This window comes from Myotis yumanensis, unplaced genomic scaffold (assembly GCF_028538775.1).
Source record: "Myotis yumanensis isolate MYYU_CA2020_CCGP unplaced genomic scaffold, mMyoYum1.0.hap1 SCAF_14, whole genome shotgun sequence".
Classification (NCBI taxonomy): Eukaryota; Metazoa; Chordata; class Mammalia; order Chiroptera; family Vespertilionidae; genus Myotis; species Myotis yumanensis.
Window position 1 is genome coordinate 35,862,395 of NW_027223765.1, and position 25,869 is coordinate 35,888,263.

The 25,869-nt window shown below is 46.4% G+C and overlaps 1 protein-coding gene, 2 non-coding genes and 1 pseudogene across 3 annotated transcripts in view; all 4 read right to left on the bottom strand.

The window, feature by feature from the left end:
- The window catches only part of IRAK2 (interleukin 1 receptor associated kinase 2), a 60,944-nt gene that overhangs the window by 32,823 nt on the left and 2,252 nt on the right, over positions 1 to 25,869 (bottom strand). The window contains exon 2 of the mRNA XM_070433652.1: positions 15,940 to 16,122. Coding sequence (XP_070289753.1) covers positions 15,940 to 16,122 — 183 coding nt within the window. The remainder of the gene's footprint in view (positions 1 to 15,939; positions 16,123 to 25,869) is intronic.
- Positions 74 to 9,113, bottom strand: LOC138992554 (kinesin-like protein KIF9; annotated as a pseudogene).
- On the bottom strand, positions 15,700 to 15,840 carry LOC138992827 (U4 spliceosomal RNA). Its single transcript, XR_011468157.1, has one exon. It is a non-coding gene; the product is annotated as a U4 spliceosomal RNA (small nuclear RNA).
- Positions 25,603 to 25,707, bottom strand: LOC138992842 (U6 spliceosomal RNA). Its single transcript, XR_011468170.1, has one exon. It is a non-coding gene; the product is annotated as a U6 spliceosomal RNA (small nuclear RNA).

Below are 25,869 nucleotides of genomic sequence, written 5' to 3' on the forward strand. Positions count from 1 at the left end.
AGAAGGGAGAGATAGAAGCATTGGTCAGCTGCCTCCTGCACTCCCCCTACTGGGGATCAAGCCTGACACCGGGTCATTTGTCCAGCAACCTCTTAGTGCATGGGTAGATGCTCGACCACTAAGCAACACCACCGAGCAAAAAGTCACTTTCTGAGGGCTTGTTTCCTCACCTATAAAAGGAAGATCGTGTTAATATCTGCTTGCCTACCTCACAGACTGTTGGGAGGGAAATATGAGAACACAGGCATGAAAGGGCTCTAGAGCCCAGCTGGTGTGGCTCAGTGGTTGAACATCGACCTATGAACCATGAGGTAACGGTTCCATTCCTGGTCAGGGCACATGCCCAGGTTTCGGGCTCCATCCCCAGTGGGGGGCATGTAGGAGGCAGCCGATCAATGACTCTGTCTCATCATTGATGTTTCTTTCTCTTTCTGCCTTCCTCTCTCTGAAATCAATAAAAACATATTTGAAAGAAAAATGAAAGGGTTCTATAAATTATGCATTTCCCTGAACACGTGGGGTAGTTAAAGTTATCCATCCTGCTAAGTCCCTAGTTGAACCCCTGAATATAAAAGTTCTGGCTAGTCCTACAGCTTCCCCTTCCACAAGCTGTGGGAACATATGCATCCTTCCCTGTTCTATAGACGGGGACTCTGAAAATAGCAGCTACGTCAACTGAGTACCAACACTGTGACACCCAGGCCCAGCTTTGCATACATCAAATCCTCACAAGGATTTTCCATTTTATCCCAGTTAGAGATGAGGAAACTGAAGCCTGGGCGGGTTAAGTGACTTCCCCAAGATCACACAGCTGGGCAGACAGGGCTGGCCAAAGGAGCCTGGGTGGAGGTCACCTGCCTTCTGTAATCACTTCCCCTTTGCATCGATTTGGGAAACCCCAAGGTACTGCCAGGGTGTCTACACTGGCTTCCACCCAGCTTCTCTATGTCAGGCAGCTTCCTCCATTGCTGCCCCGTTGTCATCTCTCCCCGCAGCCGCTGCCTCCAGCTCAGAGGCCTTCAGATCCCTCCCTGGCTGCATCTCACTAAAATACAGATCTGGCCTCATCACTCCTCTGCTGAAAGCCTTCATGACCCCATCATCCAGATAAAGAATATTCTCTTCACCTGACTCCTGATATCTCCCCATTGCCTCCCAGATCAAATCCAAATTCTGCAGCCCTGCATGCATGGCCCCTCACTCTCTGGTGGTTTTCAGTAGACCCATAGACTGAAAACCACAAAAATGGGGGCACCAAAGTCCCAGGGAAGGCTTCTGCCTTGTTAGCTCTCACACCTGCATCATCAGGTGGAGCTGAGACAATCCCCCTCCAGCTTTTGAGTCCCCAGTAGCATCCATTCATTCCAAAGGTAAACTGTCTCTCTCTAAACAAAACTGATTGTTACCATGGAGCCAAAGCACCTCAAACACAAGCTTTGGGATTAGAACAATATTAATGGTGCCTAAATGCCTGGCACTACACTTGTATGGCACCAAGCAGGTTTATTTGACTTTCATGACAATCTCTGCTGGTCAACAATTATCTGCATTTGTTTTTTCTGAGCACATGGAGGCTCTCGGAGGCAAAATTATTTTCCCCTGAATCGAACAGCTAAGATTCAAACCTAGGACTGGTTTCACTATCCCTTCCCATTGGTTAGGACAGAACTACTCAAATACCAAGGTCATTACCATCACCTGCAGATGGCACTGCTCTGGACCCCACTTGCTTAAAAAGCAGGAAAACAGGGTGGGAACTGAAGAAAGGCTCGAGGGAATGCACAGAAGTAACAAGAAGGCTGAATGGGGGATAAAAAGTGACTTTTTCTTTGACTGTCACTGATATAGTATTCTTTTAAATAAAACCAACTTATAAAAGAAGTAGCAGAGCTTGGCTGTTTAGAGTTCAGGCCCTGGAATGGAAACCAACCAGTTTTCATCACTTCCCAGTTGTGTTTACTCTGGATGACTTTCACCAGAACTAAGGGAAAACACTGCGTGTCAATGGCTTAGCTCAAAACACAGGAACCTCATTGAAACATTGGTTAGCTCTTCTACAGCCCACACAGTGAGTATAAAGAGTAGGGTGGGAGTCTTCATTTTCATCTAAATTGTTTACACTTTTTTTTAGTTTTAGTATATTTATTTTTTAATTATAGTAAAATACACATAACATAAATTTACCATCATATCCATTTTTAAGTGTTTAGTTCAGTAGCATTAACTATATTCACGTTGTTGTGCAACTACCACCACCACCCATCTCCAGAAATTCTATCCCCATCAAACACTAACTCCCCATTCCTCCTCCCGCAGCCCCTGGCAACCAACATCCTACTTTCTGTCTCTATGTATTTTACTACTCATTAATTTTTTTTCTTTTTTAGTAAATGAGCTTCTATTTTATTTTATTCACCATATAATACTTGCACCTCTTCCTCTAGAGGGGTTCTACGGGTTCTTAAGTAAAACAGTTCATTAACTCAATTACCAATAAAGCCATCGAGGGCATGAGAAACTACATCCTTCGAGGCTTCTCATAAACCAAGTCTTGGAGGCATTATGGAGAACTCCATCCAGCTTGAACAACCAGCCTGTCTGCTGGTTACCAACAACTCCTGGATATCACGTTTTTTTGTTTAATCCTCCCCTGAGGATATATTTTTTATTGATTTTAGAGAGGAAGGCGGGGGGGGGGGGGTGCGGAGGGGGGGAGAGAGAGAGAGAAACATCGATGTGAGACAGAAACATTGGCTGCCTCCAGCACGAGCCCCAACCAGGGATCAAACCTTAAACCTGGGTATGTGCCTTGACTGGGAATCGAACCTGAGACCTTTTGGTAAATGGGACAACGCTCCAACCAACTGAGCCACACCAGCCAGGGCTCTGAGAATCTTCTTTTAAGTGAATATTAATGTTTTTGTTTTCATTTGCGTATCTGGTTATTTCATGAGCAAAGACACCAATGGGTTTGACAAGGACAAACGCATGAACTTTTTCCTAGTGCCTATTCTAGTAAAATAATGCTTCTTACCGTTCTTACGCCACATCATCTGATTGGGTTTCAGCTCCCAAATTAAATTACAAGCTGCTTGAGGGACAGGACTGTGCCTTTTATCTCTTTTGAATCCGCCCCAATGTCCAGAATGATGCTCAGCACAGAGTAGGTGCTCAAGAAATGATGGTGAGCCGAAACCGGTTTGGCTCAGTGGATAGAGCGTAGGCCTGCGGACTGAAAGGTCCCAGGTTCGATTCCGGTCAAAGGCATGTACCTGGGTTGCGGGCACATCCCCAGTAGGAGGTGTGCAGGAGGCGGCTGATCGATGTTTCTCTCTCATCGATGTTTCTAACTCTCTATCTCTCTCCCTTCCTCTCTGTAAAAAATCAATAAAATATATAAAAAAAAAAAAAAAGAAATGATGGTGATGGGCTTTGTTGGGAGTCAGAGAGTGGCTGAATCTCCTTAGGTGGCTCCATCTTCCGTCACCACCCGCATGCCGGACCCGCGTGGAGTCTGGGAGAGGCCTTAGGACCTGGCCCTTCCTGCCCTTCTCTGGAGCAGCTTCCTCATTGCTCGGGAGGCAGCCGCCCCGCTGCAGCCCAACCACTGCCACAGCCACAACGGACAACCGGTGTGCGTGGCAGCAGGGCTCCCTCACTTAATTTTTTAACTTGTGTGTTTTTCACACTTTAGTAGTAAATAAAAAGATGTTATGTGTATATCCATTGACGTGGAAAGGCGTTAATATATTGAGTGAACAAAAAAGGATACATATGTTACCAGTGTTTTGGTAAAATATGTGTAAAAATAGAGAAGACATCTATGTATGGAGAGAAAAAGAGCCTCAGAACATACACAAAATGTTAACAGTGGTTATTTCTAGGTGGTGTAATTATCAATAAATTTACACTCTGGGTTTGGGGAGGTTTTCATTTTTCAGTTTCTTCACATTGTAGAATTTTTCAACAGTGATCATGGATTTGTTGCATAGGAAAGTATGTTTCTTTTTTTAAAAATAGTTTCATTGATTTCAGAGAGGGAGGGAGAGAGAGATAGAAACATCAATGATGAGAGAGAACCATTGATCGGCCACCTCCCGCACATACCCCACTGGGGATCGGGCCTGCAACCCGGCATGTGCCCTGACTGGGAATCAAACCATGACCAACGGTTCACAGGTCAACGCTCAACCAGAGGTGGGGGAGCATCACTGGCCGGGCAAAACGTATGTTTCTTAAGAAACAAAATCAATACGCAAGCTAACTAAATTAATGACTGAACTGAGTCTTCTGAACTAGAGTTACCAAAAACCGTGTGCCCTGGAAAATCCATCGGGCCCAGATTAGTAAGCAGGTGGTCACTAAATTCAGATCCAACTCACTTCTGACATTTGCTACCAAGTGTCTAAGGTGCACTGATATTTAGCAAGGAAGGAAACTGGGACGTGGGGAGGTGAGGAGACCCGCCTGAGGGAGAAAACTAAACAAAGGACACTGAGGCAGGAAGGTGGGGTCCCCTCCCAGAACGAATGTGAAGAGGCAGGGCCGGGTCCCTGGAGAATACACACTCCACATCTCCCCACCTCGGTCCTCAGGCATCTCAGAAGGGTGGCCATGGACCACACCGCCCTCTCTCCAACTCCCATCAGGTGGAGGCCCTTCTGGCCAAAACTGGGAGCCCAGAAGCTGGTTACTCACCAACGGCAGCCCTGCAGGCAGGACCCCTGGAATCACGAGGCTGTGTCTTAGGGAACACGGCTGCCTTCCCCAGGCAGGGAGAGCACAGTCCCTTGTACAAAATGCAGCAGTGAACAACCACCATGGTGAGTGCTGATTCACAAGTTGACTGATCCCAGCGGTGTACAGATATGGACACTGTGCCCCTGCCAGGAAGGGGCCACCCCATGCCACTTGGTGTCCTTGTGTTTTTATCTTCCCTGACAACTTTTAGAAGATGGCCTCTTTCCCGGCACCCTCCCTCCACACACTGCCTAGGGTAGGATCCCATGTTCCTCAAAGGGCCACATGAGTGGCGTCCTCATACATCTGTGTATGCGGCAAAAAGGCAGAGGTGGCCCCAGCTCCCCTGGTGACCCCAGGCTGCCATTTCCTGCAGAGCCAGGCCACAAGAATAGGAGCTGCTCACCACTGCTTCAGCTTCCTGCAGGTCTCACCTGCACCCCTAACTGCCTGTGGCCCCAGAAGAAGCACTGTGCCCGTCAGAGGCCCGGCTGAGCTTGTCTCCACATCTGTCAAACAGGGGTAAGGGTGACCACCTGGCCCAACCTGAACTCAGTGTCCTATTCCTGTTGACTCTGTTCCCCTTTCTGCACAGGCCTTTTTGTCTCAGTCAAGACACATTTGCCAGAAACATCCATTTCCCTGGTATGGCTGCACACCCATTTATGGCTGCCCTCTATGGCCCCCACCCATGGGAAATATAAAAGGCGTTATTGTGTTTTCATCCTAAGGAGAGTCAGGTTTCTCTCTTGTTTATCTTGTTCTTTCTCAGTGACTTGCAGTGGCCTACAGCTGGGAGTGGGGGGGCTCACACGGAGAGAATGCCCTGTGGCTGAGCCTGTCAGCACCTTTCAGGCTGGCTCGTCACACTTGTCACACTCGTCACACTCGGAGGGCCACACCCACAGCGCTCAGCTGACAGGAGCCCCACAGAGACAATCTGATGAGAGGTCTAGTTTCCTGTGAAACCCCCGTCTCCGCGTGCTATGGGTTTTCAGATGTCTTTTAGATGCCTACAATAAATAAGATGTTTAAACACATTCATTTCTACTCTTGAGTTGCTGCCACCTGATCTGATTTGGAAGGTACAGGGCAGGACTTTTCTTGCCTCCTTTCCCCCCACAGAAAGCAGAAGAGGGAGAAGGTGTGGCGCTCTGCCCTTCGTGCCTGGAAACCTGGTCTCTGATAGCTGAGCAGATACAACACCCACGCTACCCGGCGGGTACACCAGGGTGTCATGGAAATAAAAATAGAACCTCGAGGGCAAGACAGGGTAAAGGAGGCCCAAGTGTTCATGAGAAGGGGTGGTGATGAGCTTCAAATCTCACTTTGGGTTTCCTGTCTGCGAAGGCCAAGCTGGTTATATCATTACTATGACAGGAGCAACCTCAGGCTTCCAGGACATTTTCCCCCTGGGATTATAGTCTCAAAAAGATTCCACACAAACTTGACTGCAGTATCAATCCAAAAATATAAATTGTGATTAAAAAAAAAAAAATAGAACCGAGGTGCCCTGGACAGTGTAGCTCAGCTTGTTGGGGCATTGTCCCGTATACCAAAAGGTCAACGGTTCAATTCCCAGTCAGGCACATACTCAGATTGCAGGTTCAACCTCCCCGCTACCCATCAGAGTATGTATGGGAGGCAACCAATCAATGTTTCTCTCTTTGTCTCCCTCTCTCTCTGAAATCAATAAGAGCATGTCCTTGGGTGAGGATAAAAAAAAAAAAAATAGTCCTAGCCAGTTTGGCTCATTGGATAGAGCGTCAGCCTGAGAACCAAAGGGTCCCAGGTTCGATTCCGGTCAAGGGCATGTACCTCGGTTGCAGGCTTCTCCCCGGCCTGGGCCCTGGTCAGGGCTCATGCATAAGGCAACCAATCGTTGTGTTTCTCTCACATCAATATTTCTCTCTATCTTTCCCTCTCTCTTCCACTCTCTATAAAAAAATCAATGGGAAAATATCCTCAGATGAGAATAAAAAAAAAAGAAAAAATAGAACCAAGGCCTGCCCAGATAGCTCAGTTGGTTAAAGTGTTGCCCCAATACACCAAGGTTGTGGGTTCAATTCCCAGTCAGGGTACATACGAGAAGCAAGCAATGAATGCATAAATAAGCGAAACTACAAATTGATGTTTCTTGCCCTAGCTGGTTTGGCTCAGTGGATAGAGTGTCGGCCTGTGGACTGAAGGGTCCTGGGTTCGATTCCAGTCAAGGGCCCATGCCTGGGTTGTAGGCTAGATCCCCAATGGGGGGCGTGCAGGAGGCAGCCAATCAGTGATTCTTTCTCATCATTGATGTTTCTATCTCTCCTTCTCCCTTCCTCTCTCAACATCAATAAAAATATATTTTTAAAAAATTTAATGTTTCTTTCTCTCTCTGTCTCTGTCTCAAATCAATCAATCAGTAAATAATTTTTAAAAGAACAGAACCGACAGTAAATGTGGGGGAGCTCCCATTTCCAGATCCAGGCTCTAAAATTCTTAGCTGTGTCCAAGAGCAAACTTCTTAATCCTCTGAGCATCATTTGTATTTTCTGTGGAGCCAGAATAAATAATATATGACTATCCCAGGACTTAGTGGGACAAGATATGTAAAGTAGTTGGTCCAAGGCCAGGGACAAACTATATACCAATGGTCATCCTCTGAACTCTGTCCCCTCTCCCTGCCTGAATGCAAAAACAAAAAACACACACACACACACACAAAAATCCTCTGATCCCCAAGTTAGGGTCTCTGAAGGAAGCATTTGGGGTGAACGACCATTTTCAACATTTCCGACATTTTAAACCCTCTAATGAAAAACTGTGACTCAGTGAGCCGTGGCTCAGTGGTGTGGGGCAGCATAATACAGGAGCCAGCCAGAGGAGAGATGGGACCTGCTTGTGCCTGCCTGCACCACTGGGGGCCAGCCTTGCCGCACACAGGAGGACAGGCAGCCAGGGGCCCTTCTCCCTGCTGGACCCTCAGGGACAGGGAGGGAATGCCAGTGATGGAAGTTACGGCTTTGGTGGCTGGGTGCTGAGGGCTTAACTATCGGTTCTCAGACCAAGTACATCAGAGTCTGGATATTTCTGAAAGTTCCCTAGGTATTGAAGGTTGAGTTTCAGGTATCAGGGGGACAGAGGTGGGGGAGCAGAAGCGTCTCTCTCTGTCCTCTTTGAGGTTCACAGGTGATGGGCCTGCCTTCTTTTCCATGCTGCTTTGTGTTCTCAGGATATCCCACACTCTCTAAGGCGCATGCATCCCTAAGGCATCACTTACACAGCACAGCCGAATGAACTCACGGCACTCCTGCATGCTTCCAACCAGTTGTGCAAGCCACGGTCAGGCTCGCTGGCAAGGGAAGCTTTCTAAGTCTCGTGGGACAAACGAGAGGAGAAGCTGTCCCCACACCTGAGAGTTGCCATGAGCAGGAGATAAGGCAGTGCTCCACCGTCATACGCTATTACTGTTACTTACTACTGTTACCATCATCCCTACCAATAAGTCTAGATCAGGCTTTGTCCTAGGTGCTCTCCTGTATTTAATTCCTATAACAGCTCTGGGGAAGAGGTCCAATTGCTCTCCCTGCTTTATACCTCAATGAAGCGAAACCTAGGACAGTTATTTTGTTTGTTTATGCCCCATTTCCCTCCGTTGAAAGGCTTATGCATGGTGGGCCCTTGGCAGGGGGGCCTGGGGTTTCCTCCCCGGCTGCCCAGGAACACTTAACACAACAGCAAATCCAGGCACCACACACGTGAGCAGAAGGGCCTCTAGCTGCTGACAAGGTCTTTCCCCTGTGGGCACACTCTGGAAATCCCCCCCTCCTTCACAGCCCCCACGTTAAACAGTGAGGTAATATTTATACATTTGTTTTTATTCTTCAGCTGACTCAGATGGTTGAAATGAACAAATGAAAGTGGTTCAGCCATAACTAAAGAACCCTGATGCTAATTAGCCATGCATAGCTTTCTAGGCCCTTTCTTTTCCTTTCCTACTCCTTGGGCTCACTCAACCCTCCTGGGTACTCAAAGTTCTGTCCCCCCTACACACACCCCACTCAAAATTACCAATTCAAACTAGAGACAAAATTAGGCAAATCTGAGGGCATGATCTGTTTTCCTTCTCTCTCTCTCTCCCCAATGGACCTGTACTGCAACAGCTGCTAAAATGACTCATCCTTCCCCATTCATTCATTTGTTATGTTAGGGACTAGGGATTTCACTTGTTATAAAAACTGACATGACCTTGACATTAAGCTAGCTAAACAAGAGATATCTAATTATAAACTGGGATGAGTTTATATTTTTCAGAGGGGGGAAGGGAGACTTGATGCCATCTAGTGACCTACCCCAGTAAGGGTTAAGGTCAAGTGGGCCTGAGTTCCCATCCCGCACGTTACTCAATCTCTGAGCCTCAGTTTCCCCATTATAACACGGGGATAACAAGATTTGTGCGATAAGATGCTTTGCTGGGTATATCTTAGGTGCTAAATCCAAGTTATATTGCTAGAACCCAGACATACTTACTCCTAACCTGGGAGGTCTTGGCCCAATGCTACCAGCTCCACTGGCAAGCCCCTAGTGGCAGTAGGGTCTGACTCCTCATGTTTGGTTCTTTTTAATCCTCACCTGAGGATATGTTTGCATTACTTTTAAAGAGTGTGGAAGGGAGGGGGAAACAAAACATCGTTGTGAGAAAATCAATCGGCTGCCTCCCGCATGCTCCCACTCTTGTCCTGACCAGGGCTGGGGACCGAGCCTGCAACTGAGGTACTTGCTCTTGACTAGAATTTAACCTGGGACCCTTCAGTTTGCAGGCCGACACTTCATCCAATGCGCCAAACCGGCTGGGGCCCTATTCACGTTTCATTGTTCCCTGGTAGTTGGAAAGGGGCGGATGCTGGGAAAGCTTCCAAGAGAGCAAACACGAGCCCTGTCTGACCTTGCAACACCTCAGCCTCTTTGGGATAAAAACAGTTCATTCTCTTGTTTTATTTTAGGCAGCAGCCAAAAATTCCCCACTCAGTGAGAGCTCAGCTCCAGGAAGGAAATGACTGAGATGCCAAACCAAAAGTTAGAAGCTGTCAAGGTTGCACAACCAAGGAGAGACCTCACCAAAATCAAGAAACTTAAGACTCCCAGGAGGAGGTAGCAGCAGATGAGAAGCTAAACTTTGGTCTCTTCCCCAATCCTTTCAGGTTCCAGAAGCTCCTCGCTCTCCTACTCAGCTGATACCTGGAACCACCCAGGCCCCCATTGCACACAGTGGCCAGAACAGTGGGATACCCCCAGGACAAGCCCTCCAAAATCTTCCCTGGGCTCCAGGCGAAAGCAAATGGCCACAACTGTGAAACTGGGTGGCCTGACCCCGCCCCCTCCAGTCTCAGCCCCCACTCTCCCATTGTCCTCCAGCTAAGGGAGGCGCCATGGCCTCTCTTTGGGTCCTCAAACATCGCTCCCTCCTACCACCAGGCCTTTGCAGGTGCTGTCCCCTTTGCCTAGAAATGCCTGTGTGGGTCTCTCACTTCCACTGGCCCACTCATCCTTTGAATGGAGACTTCAGTTTCACTTCCTCGGGGAAGCCTCCCTCCCCGATGAGATCAAATCTTCCCCTCTTCCCCTCTCCTACCTATCTGCCTACCCTACCTACACTTCTCCTTAGAGTCCTCACACTGTGGTTGGTTATGCGTCTCCATGTCATCATCCACACTGGACTGCAAGCTCCTTGAGGTCTAGGACCTTGTCTGTAATCTCATTGCTGTGTCCCCTGTGCCTAGCACAGAGCAGGCACCTGATAAATATTTCTTTAGTTCATCTCTGAGTCTCCTTCCCAGCTCTGTGTATCTAACTCCCTATGGGGAGGGACGAGGGAGAGTTTCAACTCACAGGTGAGGCACACCTGGTTTCTAGCCTCCAACCTCAGAGCTACAGCCATCTGATCCCAACCATCAACAGGCTCAGCTCCTAGGCCTGCTTTTGGTAGCATTCAACTAGCTCCAGAGCTCAGCAGTGATGGTAGACAAACCGTCTTTAGCCGGAAGCCACAGCTCTGACACTTTGGCCTCTCCTCTCATCCCTGTTCCTAAGCCTCCAAGATGATGACACATAGGCTCTGATGCCTGGCTCACAGGCCCCTCCTAAGCCTGGCAGTCAGGAAAAGTTCCTTTTAGGATTAGGACTCTTAACTTCCCACTTCAGATGAGGTCACAGAGAATAATGAACGGGAGAGCCTCCCCTGCCACAAACACCTCCCCACCCAATGCCTAACCCTTCCCCAACCCTCCGGGACAAAGCTAGGAGGTAAAGAACCAGGAGTTAGAGCAGTGGTTCTTTTTGTTGTTGTTTTTAATCCTCACCCAAGGATATTTTTCCATTGATTTTTAGAAAGAGTGGAAAGGAGTGAGAGACAGAGAGAAACATGAAAACATCAATGTGGTCAATAACATCGATTGATTGCCTCCCGAACTCTTCAGTCCTCGGGCCAAGGCTCTATCCACTGAACCAAACCAGCCTGCTAGAGAGAGCAGTGGTTCTTAAACCTTCATCTGCTTCAGAACCAGCCCCACCCTGGAACTTCTGAATCAGCAGATTAGGTGAGGCTCAGGAATTTGCATTCTAACAAGTTCCCAGGTGCTGATGATGACTAGAAATCTGGGACACACATTTGAGAATCACTGGCTTCCTGAGAACAAGGGGCTGCCACATGGACCAAGCAAAGGACTTGCTCCCCCAGCAGAAGGGACCTTTTACAGTTCCTGTCTGCCGGACTTGTCAACTACTTTAACAAGTATTTCAGACGAGAGTTTTAATTGGCTTCCTGTTCAGATTCCATCACTGATAGAGACTACAAATCACCCACAGATCCTGGGCCCTGAGCTAAAAGAACTGATTAGGACTTCAGGCCTGTCTCCCTTGCATGTTTTCTGTGTGGGAAGACACTTGGGTGGCCCAAAGGGGAGGACTGTAGGGAGACTGCTGTCCCTCCAATATTTATTACTTCCTCTCCTAGAGTAATAGAAGCTTTAGTTGTGCACATAACCTCCCAGCTAAAGATTACATTTCCCAGCCTCCCTTGCAACTAGGTGTGATCATGTGACTAGGTCCTGACCAGTGACTTGTGAAGGGAAGCTAGGTGTGCAGCTTCCTGTACACACCCTTCTTGCTGGCTGGAATGTGCTTGTGGGGACACGGGGCAGCCATCTCAAGTATGAGTCAGCCGCCAGATGTCCAAGACGACAAAGCAATGAAGAAGCAAGAACCTGGTCCTCCACACCATTGAGCTGCCCCATTGAAGCAGGTTAGTAAGAAGCTAGGAAACCTTGGCCATTGTGGCTCAGTGGTTGGAGTGGCAGCCTGCACACCTAAGAGTCTCAGGTTTGATTCCCAGTCAAGGGCACATGCCTGGGTTGAGGCAACCAGTCAATGTGTGTCTCTCACATCCATCTTTCTCTGTCCCTCCCTTCTACTCTGAAAAGCAATGGAAAAAATATCCTCTGGTAAGGTTTAACAAAACAAAAAAAGGCTAGGGAAATTCCTTGGAAAGTGGAATTGGGCAACTGTGACAGAGAACTAAACAAACTGGCCGAGAAATTTACAGCCAGATACAAAAGGTCACCATAATGGAAAGCTCTCAGTGCCTAGCAATGGGTAAAACTGGTGCTGGACCTTGCCCCCAGGGTGGCCTTTCCTCCACTGGCACACGGCTGGCCATGTGGTTTAGACCCCCTGACCCTTCATATCACTGGTCATGTGGTTTTAGACCCCCACCCTGACTTTTCCTCCTTAGAAATAACATCTAGGCCTCAGTTGTATTTCAGCTCCAGAAAAGAAACAAGATCAGCTGTGACAACTAATAACCCCTGCCCTGGTGTCAACCAATCAGTGGAGACCAGGACCCTGAACCGATAGACCTGGAAAGTTGATGAATATTCTTTTGAGATCCTTTCCTAAGCCCTCCCCTAATTCCCAGGCTTTAAAACTCTCAAGACAAAGGACCCAGCGCACTCCCTCCCTCCTGGGAGCCAGCCCATGCCCTTCCCTTCCTTCCTTTCTTCCCTCACAAGCGTGCATCTCCTAAACTCTAAGGAACCCCAGGAGACTTGCAACCAGGGGAGCAATGGGTAGCGGCGGTTCATCCCAGGCTAACGCCCTGAACCTGTCCCCAAGGCCCACTTTTCTCGGACTTTCCAGTGAGCTGACAGCAGACTGGCTTTGGCTCACTTCTTTCCCATAATGCTTCTAGAGAGCCAACGCAGCCCAGCCTGGTCTCCTGTTGTTTCTTCTGTCCTAGGCCCTTCCTTGTTTCACTGTCCCCAGCTTCAATAAACGTACTCTCAAAATCACCCGGACTCACAAATGCAAATCTTTCCTGCATGAAGTCAAGAACCCACACACCACAGGCTGGCCAGAGGTAGACCTACTCGGGGCGAACCTGGAATGCTAATACAGGAGACCACCCAGGAGTGGCTACAAGAGTGAAAAGGAGCTGACACAGGCAGATTTGCTGGAGGACAGATTGGGTAGCTGGGTAATAAGCCTGTACTAATTTATTCTAATTCTTATGACACTTAATGTTTGACAAATTGAATGAAACAATATCTCAGCAATTAAGGTCAAGGAAATATCAAGGAGCAGAGAGAGACCTACATACCCAGCTCTTCCCACAATCAGACCAGCAACCACCCACAATACATTTCAAAAGACTTGATGCCTGTGTGGACCCCGACGTGTGGTTTACCACACATCACCTTTCAGTTCAGGCCCAACCTTCAGAAGGCCTCTGTTAAATACAAATAATATTACCTGGAGCCAGAGGAAGCCACTTCAGGACTTTTGGTATGTGTGATTGCCAAACACCAGTTTTATTCAAATCTATCCAAAGCCCTTTAAGTGGTAGGCAGAAGTCAGGTTCTCAAAATGCCAGAGGCTGAGCAAGGTCATAAGCAATCTTCAACAAGTACATGCAAAATAAGGTTTAATTAATGCTACTGTTACCGGAAAGGGGACCTGGCCCTTGATGGTAGTGTGTGGGTTCTTGACTTCATGCAGGAAATATTTCACAACAGGAGTCCAGGTGAACTTTAGAGGACATTTGTTGAAGCTGGGGACAGTGAAACAAGAAAGGGCCTAGGACCGTGGTCGGCAAACTGCGGCTCGAGAGCCACATGTGGCTCTTTGGCCCCTTGAGTGTGGCTCTTCCACAAAATACCACGTGCGGATGTGCACATTCAGTGCCACTGAAACTTCGTGGCCCACGAGCAGAAGTCGGTATTTTGTGGAAGAGCCACACTGAATGGGCCAAAGAGCCGCATGTGGCTCGAGAGCCGCGGTTTGCCGAGCCGCAGTTTGCCGACCACTGGCCTAGGATAACAGAAGGACTAGGTGGGAAAATGAGCCTAGGCTGGTCTGCTTTGGCTCACTAAGAAAACAGAGAGAAGGGGGTCCTTAGAAACAAGTTCGGGGGGTTTGCCCCAGATGAACTGCCACTGACCATTGCTGCCCTGGTTGCAAGCCTCATGGGGTCCCTTAGAGTTTAGGAGGTGCATGCCTGTGGGGGAAAAAGGAAGGAAGCATAGGTGTGCTCCTGGGAGGGAAAGAGGGAGGGCGTGAGCTGGGACCTTGTTTTGAGGGTTTTAAAGGCTAGTTGTTACCCAGCCGGTGTGGCCCAGTGGTATGGGAGGGGGTCTAAAACCACATGACCAGTGATATGAAGGGTCACAGTTCAATTCCCAGTCAGGGCACATGCCTGGGTTGTGGGCTCAATCCTGGGGATCATACAAGAGGCAGACGATCAATGATTCTCTCTCATAACTGATGTTTCTATCTCTCTCTCTTTCTCTCTGAAATCAATAAAAATATATTTAAAAAATAAAATAAAGGCTGGTTATTTAGGGGAGGATTTCAATAGAATATTCATCAACTATATGCTGATGTACCAAAATGAGATTTATTCTGTTCACCTGCCCTTGGCAGTGGCTGGCAAATGGCACTAACTGGATTTCTACCATCTCCCAGAGTAGGGTGATTTAAGCTATTTACCCTCTGGTTGGGGAAAAGTGCAAACCATTTACTTTTTTAAAAAAGTATTTTTTAATTAATTTTTTAGAGAGAAAGGGAGAGAAACATCAATGTGAGAGAGATCTGATTGGCTGCCTGCTGCATGCCCCCTACTGGGAATCGAGCCTTTTGGTGCATGGGAGGACGCTCAACCAACTGAGCTACACTGACCAGGGCCAAACCATTTACTCTGAACTGCGCTTGGTTTAGGGAGGATCGGATTTTCTCGATGGCTGCAAATTGCTATTTACTAGTAACTATCTGTCTCAGTTTCCCTATTCCACTTGCCAAGAATTTTTCCTAGCTTCTTCCTATCCTGCTTCACTGCAGTCAGGGAAGGGAAACCTGCTTTGACCAATTAGAATACAGAAACTTAAAATGCTTTTCACATACCCTCTTTACTCAGCTCCAAAAAGTAACAGAAATTGATAGCACTTTTTTTTTCCCCTCCGGAAAATAAAAAGGTAGAGAAAGTGGCACTATCTTGCCTGAGGACTCAAAGCAACAGTAAAAACACAACCAAACTCCCAAAACAAAAGAAAAGCCAGGGGTTTTGTGGATTTGGAAATAAACAGGCTTTACTCTCTCTTCCTCACGCAATTTTAATCAGCAAGGCCAAGGGGAAGAGAAAGCGGGTTGGGGAGCCAAGGTAGACTCTCACAGCCCTGAGAGGACAGGGGCAGTTGGAACAGGAGAGCAGGGGTCTGAGTAAAGTTCTACGCAGAAGAGAAGGGGGCAGGCAAAATGTCACTGTTTCCTGGAAACCCAAACACTTCGTTCTTTGATGTTCCCAGGAGAAAAGCTAAGAATAAAGGCTCTGGATCCAGGCGGCTGGGTGTGACCCTATCTCCACCCATGACCAGAGATAAGCTGTGACTAATTTCTTAGTTGGATGGTAAACTCTTTCACTCAAACTTTTTTTTTCCACTCAAAAACTTTTAATCGCTAACGCTGACTATTTTAAACTGTCATATCGGAGAATTGGGAAAAGTTTCCAATTAGTAATAATCGTGCCTCAGATAAACCTCATTGGCTATGATACTGCCAATGCACAAAGCTCATTTAATTTTTTAAAAGATTCACAAAGGTTTAAAGGCCGGAGAGTACATGCAGCTCCTGCTCAGGGGCCGGCCGCACAGGGCCCTCTTGGTGACTCACAGTTCAGGATGATCTGGGCGGCACGGTACAGCTCCAGGTGGCACAGGAGGTCCAGCAGCTGTTGGACGGTGGCCTGACGCATCCCCCACCACCACAGCAGCTCCCGGGTAATGCTCACGCCCTGCACCCGCTCCATGGACTTGATCTTCCGCAGCTGGGTCAGGTCCGTGATCACATAGGAGGCTAGAAGGCGAGTGAGAGGATCCGCTTAGAGTTAGCAAAGCAGTGCCTCCATGAGAGGGTCAGTGTATTAGCCAGGCTTTGTCCATAATTTTTTCCCCATCTGCCCCCTCCCATACCAGAAATTCCACCATCACCTGGGGGTCCACAGGCAGCCCAAGTTATAATGCTGATTCCATTTCATACCCATGGGGACCAGCACATCAATACTTGAACCTAAATATCAACGTCTCGCCCTAACCGGTTTGGCTCAGTGGATAGAGTGTCGGCCTGTGGACTCAAGGGACCCGGGTTCGATTCTGGTCAGGGGCATGTACCTTGGTTGCGGGCACATACCCAGTGGGGAGTGTGCAGGAGGCAGCTGATCGATGTTTCTTTCTCATTGATGTTTCTGATTCTCTATCCCTATCCCTTCCTCTCTGTAAAAAAAACCAATAAAATATATTTTTTAAAAATAAATAAATAAGTATCAACGTCGATACCACACAAGACTTTGGGGAAAGGCCACTGGGTGTGAGGGTCCGGGGCCTCGAGCTTTAGCTGCTTATTTGCTTTGAGCAAGGCACTTCCCTCATGGAGCGTGTTTCCTCCACTGTAATAGTGGGACAACAACCTTGCCTGTCTCCCCTTCTAGAATAGAAGCCTGTGAAGGAGTTCTACGTGTTCTGTTCACCATTAGATCCCCAGAATAGAGAACAGTGCCTGGCACAGAGTGGGGCCTGGGCCAGGACTAGGATGAGGCAGGGGAGGGCACCAGGGGGCAAAACTTAAGGAGGGGCTCATTCTTAGGGCTGATCATGCACTTGAGGCAGGCTAGTAAGCCAGACCAAGTAGAATAGGGAAACTGAGACAAACAGTTTACAGCCATCTAGGAAATTGCCATTAAAGTACCTGGTTTATACTTTCCCCAACCAGAGGGTAAATAACTTAAATCACCCTACTCAGGGAAATAGATAACAGAAAATCCAATTAGTGCCATTTGTGCCAACCACATCCAAGGATGGAAGTCAGGGAAATAAAGCACATTTTGGTGCATCAGCATAAAGCTGATAAATATTCTAGAGAGCCTCCCCTAAAACCTCCCCAGTCTGCACCCCTGTACCTTTCCTTCCCCCCTCTTTTTCTCTCCCTCTGCCCCTACATGTTAGCTTTGCCTTTCTCTCTCCTAAGCTCCAACAGGGGCCTTCTTTTGTTTCTGTAACTTGTTTGCTGAGCCTACGCAGCCCAGCTGGCTCACTTCTACTACCTCTGTAACTTTCTAGATAAACTTTCTCTTTTCATTTTAGTTCCTGGTTCTGAATTCTTTCTTTGCCGAACTCAAGAACCAAGGTCCAGCCCGACCGGTATCAGTGGTTGAGCATCGACCTATGAACCAGGAGGTCACAGTTTGATTCCCAGTCAGGGCACATGCCTGGGTTGCAGGCTCCATCCCCAGTGGGGGGTGTGCAGGCTCTCATCATGGATATCTCTCTCTCCCTCTTCCTTCATATACATACATATATATATATATATATATATATATATATATATATATATATATGAAGGAAGCTGAGGTCCAACTTAGCCAGTAATAACTGGTGCTGTTTTGCCATCAATATCGCCGGTAACACTTGCATCTGAAGGTTAGGTGTCTCCTTATGCCTCCTTATATATTACCCTCACTTCTAAGTCCCAGCCCTGGCAGGGGAAATACGAATGAATGAATGAATGAATGAGCCAGCCCACCATAGCCCATCATCTTCAAAGAATAGTTAGAAGGATCAAAAGAGCCTGTGGATCCAAAAGCATTTTGCCAACTCTGAAGCACTACAAAATTTGCAGGGGGCTACCATTTACAATACTAAAAATAATGTATTCCTTCTTTTCATTTTCTATTATAAAATTAACTAGAGGCCCGGTGCATAAAATTTGGCAGTGGGGGGGGGGGTCCCCTCAGCCTGCCCTACACCCTCTTGCAATCCAGGTCCTCTTGGGGGATGTCCGACTGCTGGTTTAGGCCCGATCCCTGTGGGCCTAAACCAACAGTCAGACATCCCTCTCACAATATGGGACTGCTGGCTCCTAACTGCTCACCTGCCTGCCTGCCTGATCGCCCCTAACCACTCTGCCTGCCTGCCTGATTGCCCCTAACCAGTCTGCCTGCCTAATCACCCCTAACCACTCACCTGCCTGCCTGATTGCCCCTAACTGCCTTCGCCTGCCTGCCTGATCGCCCCTAACCTCTCTGCCTGCCTGATCACCCCTAACCACTCTGCCTACCTGCCTGATCGCCCTAACTGCTTGTCTGCCTGCCTGATCGCCCCTAACTGTTCACATGCCTGCCTGATCACCCTTAGCCACTCTGCCTGCCTGCCTGATCGCCCCTAACCACCTCTGCCTCAGTCCCCCACTGCTGTGGCTTCGTCTGGAAGGACGTCTGGAATGACATCCAGAAGGTTGTTTGGCTGTCCGATCTAATTAGCATATTATGCTTCTATTAATATAGATAGTTGTTCACTAAAGAAAACGTAGGAAATAATGGGGGGAAACTAAGAAAACAAGTTACATAGCATCCTATTAGGGTACTTTCTCTTCTAACTAACCCCCTGTTCCCCCCTCCACACACACCACACACACACACACATACACACACACACACACACACACACACACAGGTGTGGTTCTGTAAGACTGTAAGATTTTGCAACTTGTTCTCGTTTAACTTTACACCATAAGCATTTTCCCAGTTGTTACAGCTCTTCATAAATGGCTTTTTGAATGGTCACAAAGTATTCCACTGAGTTTACGGAAGTGAGAAAGGCATTTTAGTTAACTAGAAATAAAATAATCACACTTCAGCTCTAGGGTTTCAGAAATCACAGAGCAAGAATCTCTGTAAACCTCAAGTCATTCATTCATTCAACAAAAAATGACTGAGCACTACTGTGGTCCAGGTCCGCAGCAAGCTCTGGGGATCCTGTGGTGAGTAAACCAGAAGCCCATGGCGCTTCTCTGTTTGAAAAATACAAACATAAGTGGACTGAGTAAGGAAGGGAAGACAAGAGATGAAGGCCAGGAAAACATAGCTAAGGGCCTCGAACGCTGGGCTTGGGGTGTGGACTTGAATCTAACAGCCACGGAGTCCACGTTAGACCTCCGAGCCATGTTGCACAATCCCCTCTGCTCTGAAGGAATGGGGAAGGTTGTGACAGCTTCCTGCAGGGAGAAAGCCTCCAGGAAAGGGCCCTGCTCAGATGGAAAATTCCCGAGTTGCAACTTTAGTCACTGGAAACCCCAGGCCAGACTCCAGGACAATAGGATGTGATGTCAGCAGGGTCAGGTGCTGCTTCCAGCCTCAGAGAGAAAAGAGCAGAGGGAAGCGACTGTGACTCCTCCCACTCCGGAGGCAGCATGATTTCATCAGAAAACAGAACCGCAAGGCTGCCCTGGAGCTCTGCGGCTGTGTGAACTCTCAGCCATGTCCTTAGTCTCTGTGGGTTGCATTTCCTCATAGGCAATGCAGGAGAAATAGGAATTAAGCTCTAAGGTGCCTTGTAGTTTGGACATCTTAGCTCCATGAAAGAGATGTTTTTGTTTTTTGTGTTTTTATATTTTTTATTGATTTCAGAGAGGAAAGGAGAGTGAGAGAGGGATAGAAACATCAACGATGAGAGAATCATTGATTGGCTGCCTCCTGCACACCCCCTACTGGGGATGAAGCTGGCAACCCAAGCATGTGCCCTGACCAGGAATGGAACCGTGACCTCCTGATTCATAGGTTGACGCTCAACCACTGAGCCATGCTGGCCAGGCTGTATCTTTTCTTAAAATATATTTTTATTGATTTCAGAGAGGAAGGGAGAGGGAGAGACAGAAACATCAATGAAGAGAGAGAATCATTGATTGGCTGCCTCCTGCAGGCCCCCTACTGGGGATTGAGCTGCAACCCGGGCATATGCCCTTGATCGGAATCGAACCTGGGACCCTTCAGTCTGCAGGCTGACGCTTTATCCACTGAGCCAAACCGGCTAGGGCAAAAGTGATGTATCTTAAGGTATTGACCTAGCAGCATCTAACTATACCTTTAAAACAGGGTTCAAACAAGATAGGGATCTTGGGGATAAGGCACTGCCGAGGGCCCTGTTACATCCACACCTCTTTTCTCCACATACACAGGTAATAGAACATTTGGAAAATGGAAGAAAATCTCAAAGTTCCCATGACATCCCACTTGGAAGATCCCAAGAAAAGCACTACTTATACTTTTTGCTGCTAAACTTCCAGATTTTTCTATAAATATGAAAATACATGCTTATGTCAGCAGGACAGTACACTGATGGTTCAGGCCCAGATTTTGGATTCAGAGGTCTGGGTTCAAATCCTGTCTCTGCTACTTACTTGCTGTGTGCTTGGGGAAGGCCCTTCACCTCTCCCTGTGCCTCAATTTCCTCATCTGCTAATGAGGATAACAAGCATGCCTGCCTCACAGACTGTTGAGAGGATTAGATTAGTTTTAAATCTAGAAGCACTTGGAATACTGGTCGGCACATGGTAAATGAGCTATGAATTGTTAGCTGTAATTGTTAAACCACCCACACTCTATGTTTTTAGCCCCGCTGGTTAACACCCTGTGGAGACTATCCCTCCAGGTCTGAGTTCCTGAATCCTGCTGGAGTTCACCTGATATGGTAGAAAAACTTGCCCTTCTTCAAAGCCCTCTGGAGCGGGCACAGCCTCCTGAAATGACCCACCCTGGGGTCAAATGCCTCTTGTCTGCTTGAGAGAAGGGGAAAGTGCTAAGGACCTTCCCCACCATCGTGTCCCCTAAGCAGCAACTCCATCCCATTTTACAGCCGAGAAAACGAAAGGTTTAAAGCGAGGCAGTCACGTGCCTGAAGTCACACAGCTGGGCAGGGACAAAGCAGGGCTGTGCACAAAGGCTGGCACCTGCCTGAGTGAGTGAGACGGGGAGCGGTCCAACAAAGGAACCCTGTCCCTGGGCCCCTCAAAGTACACCTGGGGTGCGTGAAGTTGTAAGAAGCCTGTTTTTTCCCCACGGGCAAACATGGATGCAGCTGCAATAATAGGGAAATGAACAGGAAGCAAACGTTATCTGCCAAGAACTGTCAAATTCAAAAAGCAGCATATTTGTGGCTGTGTGACTTTGAGTCACTTTAAGGATCTTCCTACCCCTGTCCACCAGGACCACAATCAGCCCGGACCACAAACAGCCCTAAGAGACTATCTTTTCTAAAATGATTTGCAGCCCTGGCCGGGTGGCTCAGTTGGTTGGAGCATTGTCCCCCGTGCACCAAAAAGTTGCAGGTTTGATTCCCGGTCAGGGCATGTACCTAGGTTGTGGTTTGATCCCAGTCAGGGCACATGCAGGAGGCAACCAATCCACGTTTCTCTCTTCCCCTCTCTCTCTCTTTTCCTCTCCAAATTCAATAAAAACAGCCCTAGCCTGTTTGGCTCCGTGAATAGAGCATGGGCCTACAGACTGAAGGGTCTCGGGTTCAATTCGGTCAAGGGCATATGCCCAGCTTGCGGGCTCGATTCCCAGTAGGAGGCATACAAGAGACAGCCGATCAATGATTCTCTCTCATCATTGATGTTTCTATCTCTCTCCCCCTCTCCCTTTCTGAAATCAATAAAAACAAACAAAAAACAAGACATATCCTCAGGTGAGGTTTTAAGGCAATGGTTCTCAACCTTCCTAATGCCACGACCCTTTAATACAGTTCCTTATGTTGTGGTGACCCCCAACCATAAAATTATTTTCATTGTTACTTCATAACTGTAATTTTGCTACTGCTATGAATAGTAATGTAAATATCTGATATGCAGGATGTATTTTCATTGTTACAAATTGAACATAATTAAAGCATAGTGATTAATCACAAAAACAATATGTAATTATATGTGTTTTCCGATGGTCTGAGGCGACCCCTGTGAAAGGGTCGTTTGACCCCCAAAGGGGTCGCGACCCACAGGTTGAGAACCGATGCTTTAAGAAAATTTTTTTTGAAGCATCAACTAATTGAGCCAGTCCAGCAGGGCAATTAAGGGTTTTTATTATTTCTTCTGAGCTAGTCTGACCCACCTGAAGGGACGGATCCAGGGCTGTGTTGGGGGCGGTATAGACAGCCAGTCTCGGTGAGGACGTGGCGACGGGCAGCAAGTTCTGGGGCCCTGGACCCAGGGGCCCATCTCCATCTCTCTGGAGGGGAGGGGATGGTATGCAATTAAGGGTTTTTAAATGAGGTTATCTTGGATTATCTGAGTGGGCCCAATGTAATCACAAGGGTTCTTTCTTTTTTTTTCTTCCCCTTTTTATGGAATTTCCTGGGTTAACAAAATTATACAGCAAGTATGTCAAACTCGCGGCCCATAGGCCGCATGCAGCCCACAAGAAATATTTTTGCGGCCCAGCCAATATAACAGCATGTAAGGAACATCTTAGTAAATATTTCATAAGTTAATTTTTACAATATCCTGTTATACATAATTATTAATAACGAACTACAATGTTCACTAATGACTGATTACTATAATCGCGTTGCATTCATTTCCCTTACACGCCTTACACGCAAGCGCACCATTTCTCTCCACTAATACTAGCAGTGTATATTTTAGCAGCCTATTGCCATGTCATTAGTCTTGTACTGACTTGTTTGGCGTGCACAACAGGAAATATTTTGCTTTCGAAGAACAAGAAAAATAGGTTTACTTGCGTTACACTTATGAATTTGTGCAGTTATTCAGTTTCTGGTAAGTTAATGTTCAAGGAAAAATATTAATTTGTATTAAAATTTTCTATTATTTTATGTTAACAATTACTCAATTATTTCAGCCCTTTGTATTCAGCATGTCTCTATCAAAATAAACCTTCAAGTTTCTATGAAAATTGAAGCTTTTGTTTTTTTGTGGCCCACATCAACTTAAACCTTATTTGGCCTGTGTTAGCCTCTGAGTTTGACATGCTTGTTACACAGCTACAAGGGTCCTTCTAAAAGGGAAGCAGGAGTGTGAGATTCAGAAAATATATGATAGAAGCAGAGATCAGACAAAGAGAGCTGACAATGCTATGCTGTTGGCTTTGAAGGAAAGGGCCATGACCCATGAGATGCAGGCAGCCTCGCTAGGAAAGGCAAGGAAATGGATTCTTCCTCAGAACCTCCACAAAGAATGCAGCCCAGCCAACACCTTGGTTTTAGTTCTTCTGACCTCCAGGATTGTAACATAATGCATTTGTGCAGTTCTTTTTTTTTTTTGAAAATATATTTTATTGATTTTTTACAGAGAGGAAGGGAGAGGGATAGAGAGTTAGAAACATCGATGAGAGAGAAACATCGACCAGCTGCCTCCTGCACACCCCCTACTGGGGATGTGCATGCAACCTAGGTACATGCCCTTGACCAGAATCGAACCTGGGACCCTTCAGTCTGCAGGCGGACGCTCTATCCACTGAGCCAAACCAGTTAGGGCCATTTATGCAGTTCTTAAGCCATTAAATTGATGGTACTTTGTTACAGCAGCAAGAGGAAACTAATACAGACTAGACAGCTAGTCATGGAGAACATAGGTGGAAGAATGTCCTAAGCCAATGATGGCGAACCTTTTGAGCTCAGCGTGTCAGCATTTTGAAAAACCCTAACTTAAATCTGGTGTCGTGTCACATAGAAATTTTTTTATATTTGCAACCATAGTAAAACAAAGTTATATTTTTGATACTTATTTTATATATTTAAATGCCATTTAACAAAGAAAAAGCAACCAAAAAAATGAGTTCACGTGTCACCTCTAACACACGTGTCATAGGTTTGCCATCACTGTCCTAGGCAGAGGACACAGCAAGTGCAAAGGCCCTGAGTCTGGACCAAGGAGGCCAGTGTGGTTGGAGCAGGTTGAGCAAGAGGGTATGAGAGGAGAGGTCAGAATCAGTGGGGTCAGATTGTGTCAGACTGGGCAGGTCTAGTGACGAGTTTGGATTATATTATAAACCACAATGAGAAGCCTATTCGGACTTTGAGCAATTCTGGTGTCTCCAGGGTCTAAAGAATTAGAGGCCCAAAGAGGATGTTCAAAGGGCCAATATGCACATGAAAGACGCTCCACTTCTTAGTCATTAGGGAAATACAAATCAAACCACAATAACATACCACATCACACCCGCTCCAATGGCTAGAATAAAAAAGACAATAACAAGTGTTGGTGAAGATGTGAAGAAACTAACCCTCATACACTGATGGTGGGAATGTAAAATGGTACAGTCACTTTGGAAAAATCTGGTAGTTCCTCAAAATGTTAAACATAGAGTTACCCTATGACTCAGTAATTCCACTCCCAAGATATCTACCCAAGGGAAATGAAAACATGTCCACACAAAAACTTGCACATTAAGGTGCACAGGAGCATTATTCACAATAGTCAAAAAGTGGAAAGAACCCAAATGTCCACCAACTGATAACTGGGTAGATAAAATGCAGTATATCCATACCATGGAATATTATTCAGCAATAAAAAGAAATTAAGCACTGATCATGCTACAACATGATGCACCTTGAAAACATGCTAAAGGAAAAAAGTCATTCACAGAGAACCACATATTGTATGATTACACTTATATAAAATGTCCAGATTAAACAATGCCTAAAGCAGGGGGAAGCAATAGGGGTGTGGGAATGTGGGGGAGACAATGAAGGGGAACAGGGTTTCTATTGAGGGTAATTAAAATGTTCTAAGATTGATTGTGGAGAGGGATGTACAACTCTGCAAATACTAAACGCCACCGAACTGTACACTTTATTTTTTTTTTACTATTATCTCCCACATTGATATTTATTACATTAACATGTCTAACAAAAACAAGTAACAAGTTCAGTAACTGATACATATTAACAAAGTTTCATTTTGATCCTTTAGCCAATTTGAAAAAAAAGCCATTATCGATCAAAGGAATTAAAAGGAAAAAGCACCTTTTCCTTGTTACATATAGTATTTTTTAACACAATGGCTCTAAACTCCAAACAGATATCAGATGCAAAATCCAATTGTAGGACTCTCATTTTAATTAAGATTACAAAATGGACCTCTCTTACATTTTTTACTGTATTTATACAGTTATTTTAAAAAACATGTTTTAACTATTGGGCTGAAACTGAAAATACATCTGTGAGAAGTACTCTTCAGAGTAAATACTTTTTGGAAATATTTTTTGGTACTTCAATCAAGCGCTGAAGGGATTTTATTCTAAAATCTCAGGCTAGAAATCAAACTTCAACACTTCCATCCTTGGGTAATACAATTATGAATATTCAGAAATCCAGATACCTCTTACTTATCAGCATTTCCGAACTATGTCTGATAAGTGACATTTGAAAAAGACTGATACAGAATTAGAAGAACTTATACGATTGAAACCATCTAAGCTCATCTTTAGGCTTTATATTTACAGTATTGTCCAGGAGAAATTAAAGATGAACTGTACACTTTGTTTTTCTTTTAAATATTGAATGCTTCACGCGTTTGAGTGTCATCCTTGCAGAAGGGCCATGCTAACCTTCTCTACAGCGTTTCAATTTTACTACTAGTATAAGTGCCTTCTAAATGAGTGTCCTAGAAAACAGAAGTTGTTCTGGCATTCACAATTGAGGCCAACATGGAAAAAACTAGAGGGAGTCTCTTACACAAAGCTTGTCCACTGCCCGGGAAACATTCAAAGCCGCTAAATTACAGAGCATCCAAGCAAAGAAAATCAGGTAGTAACAG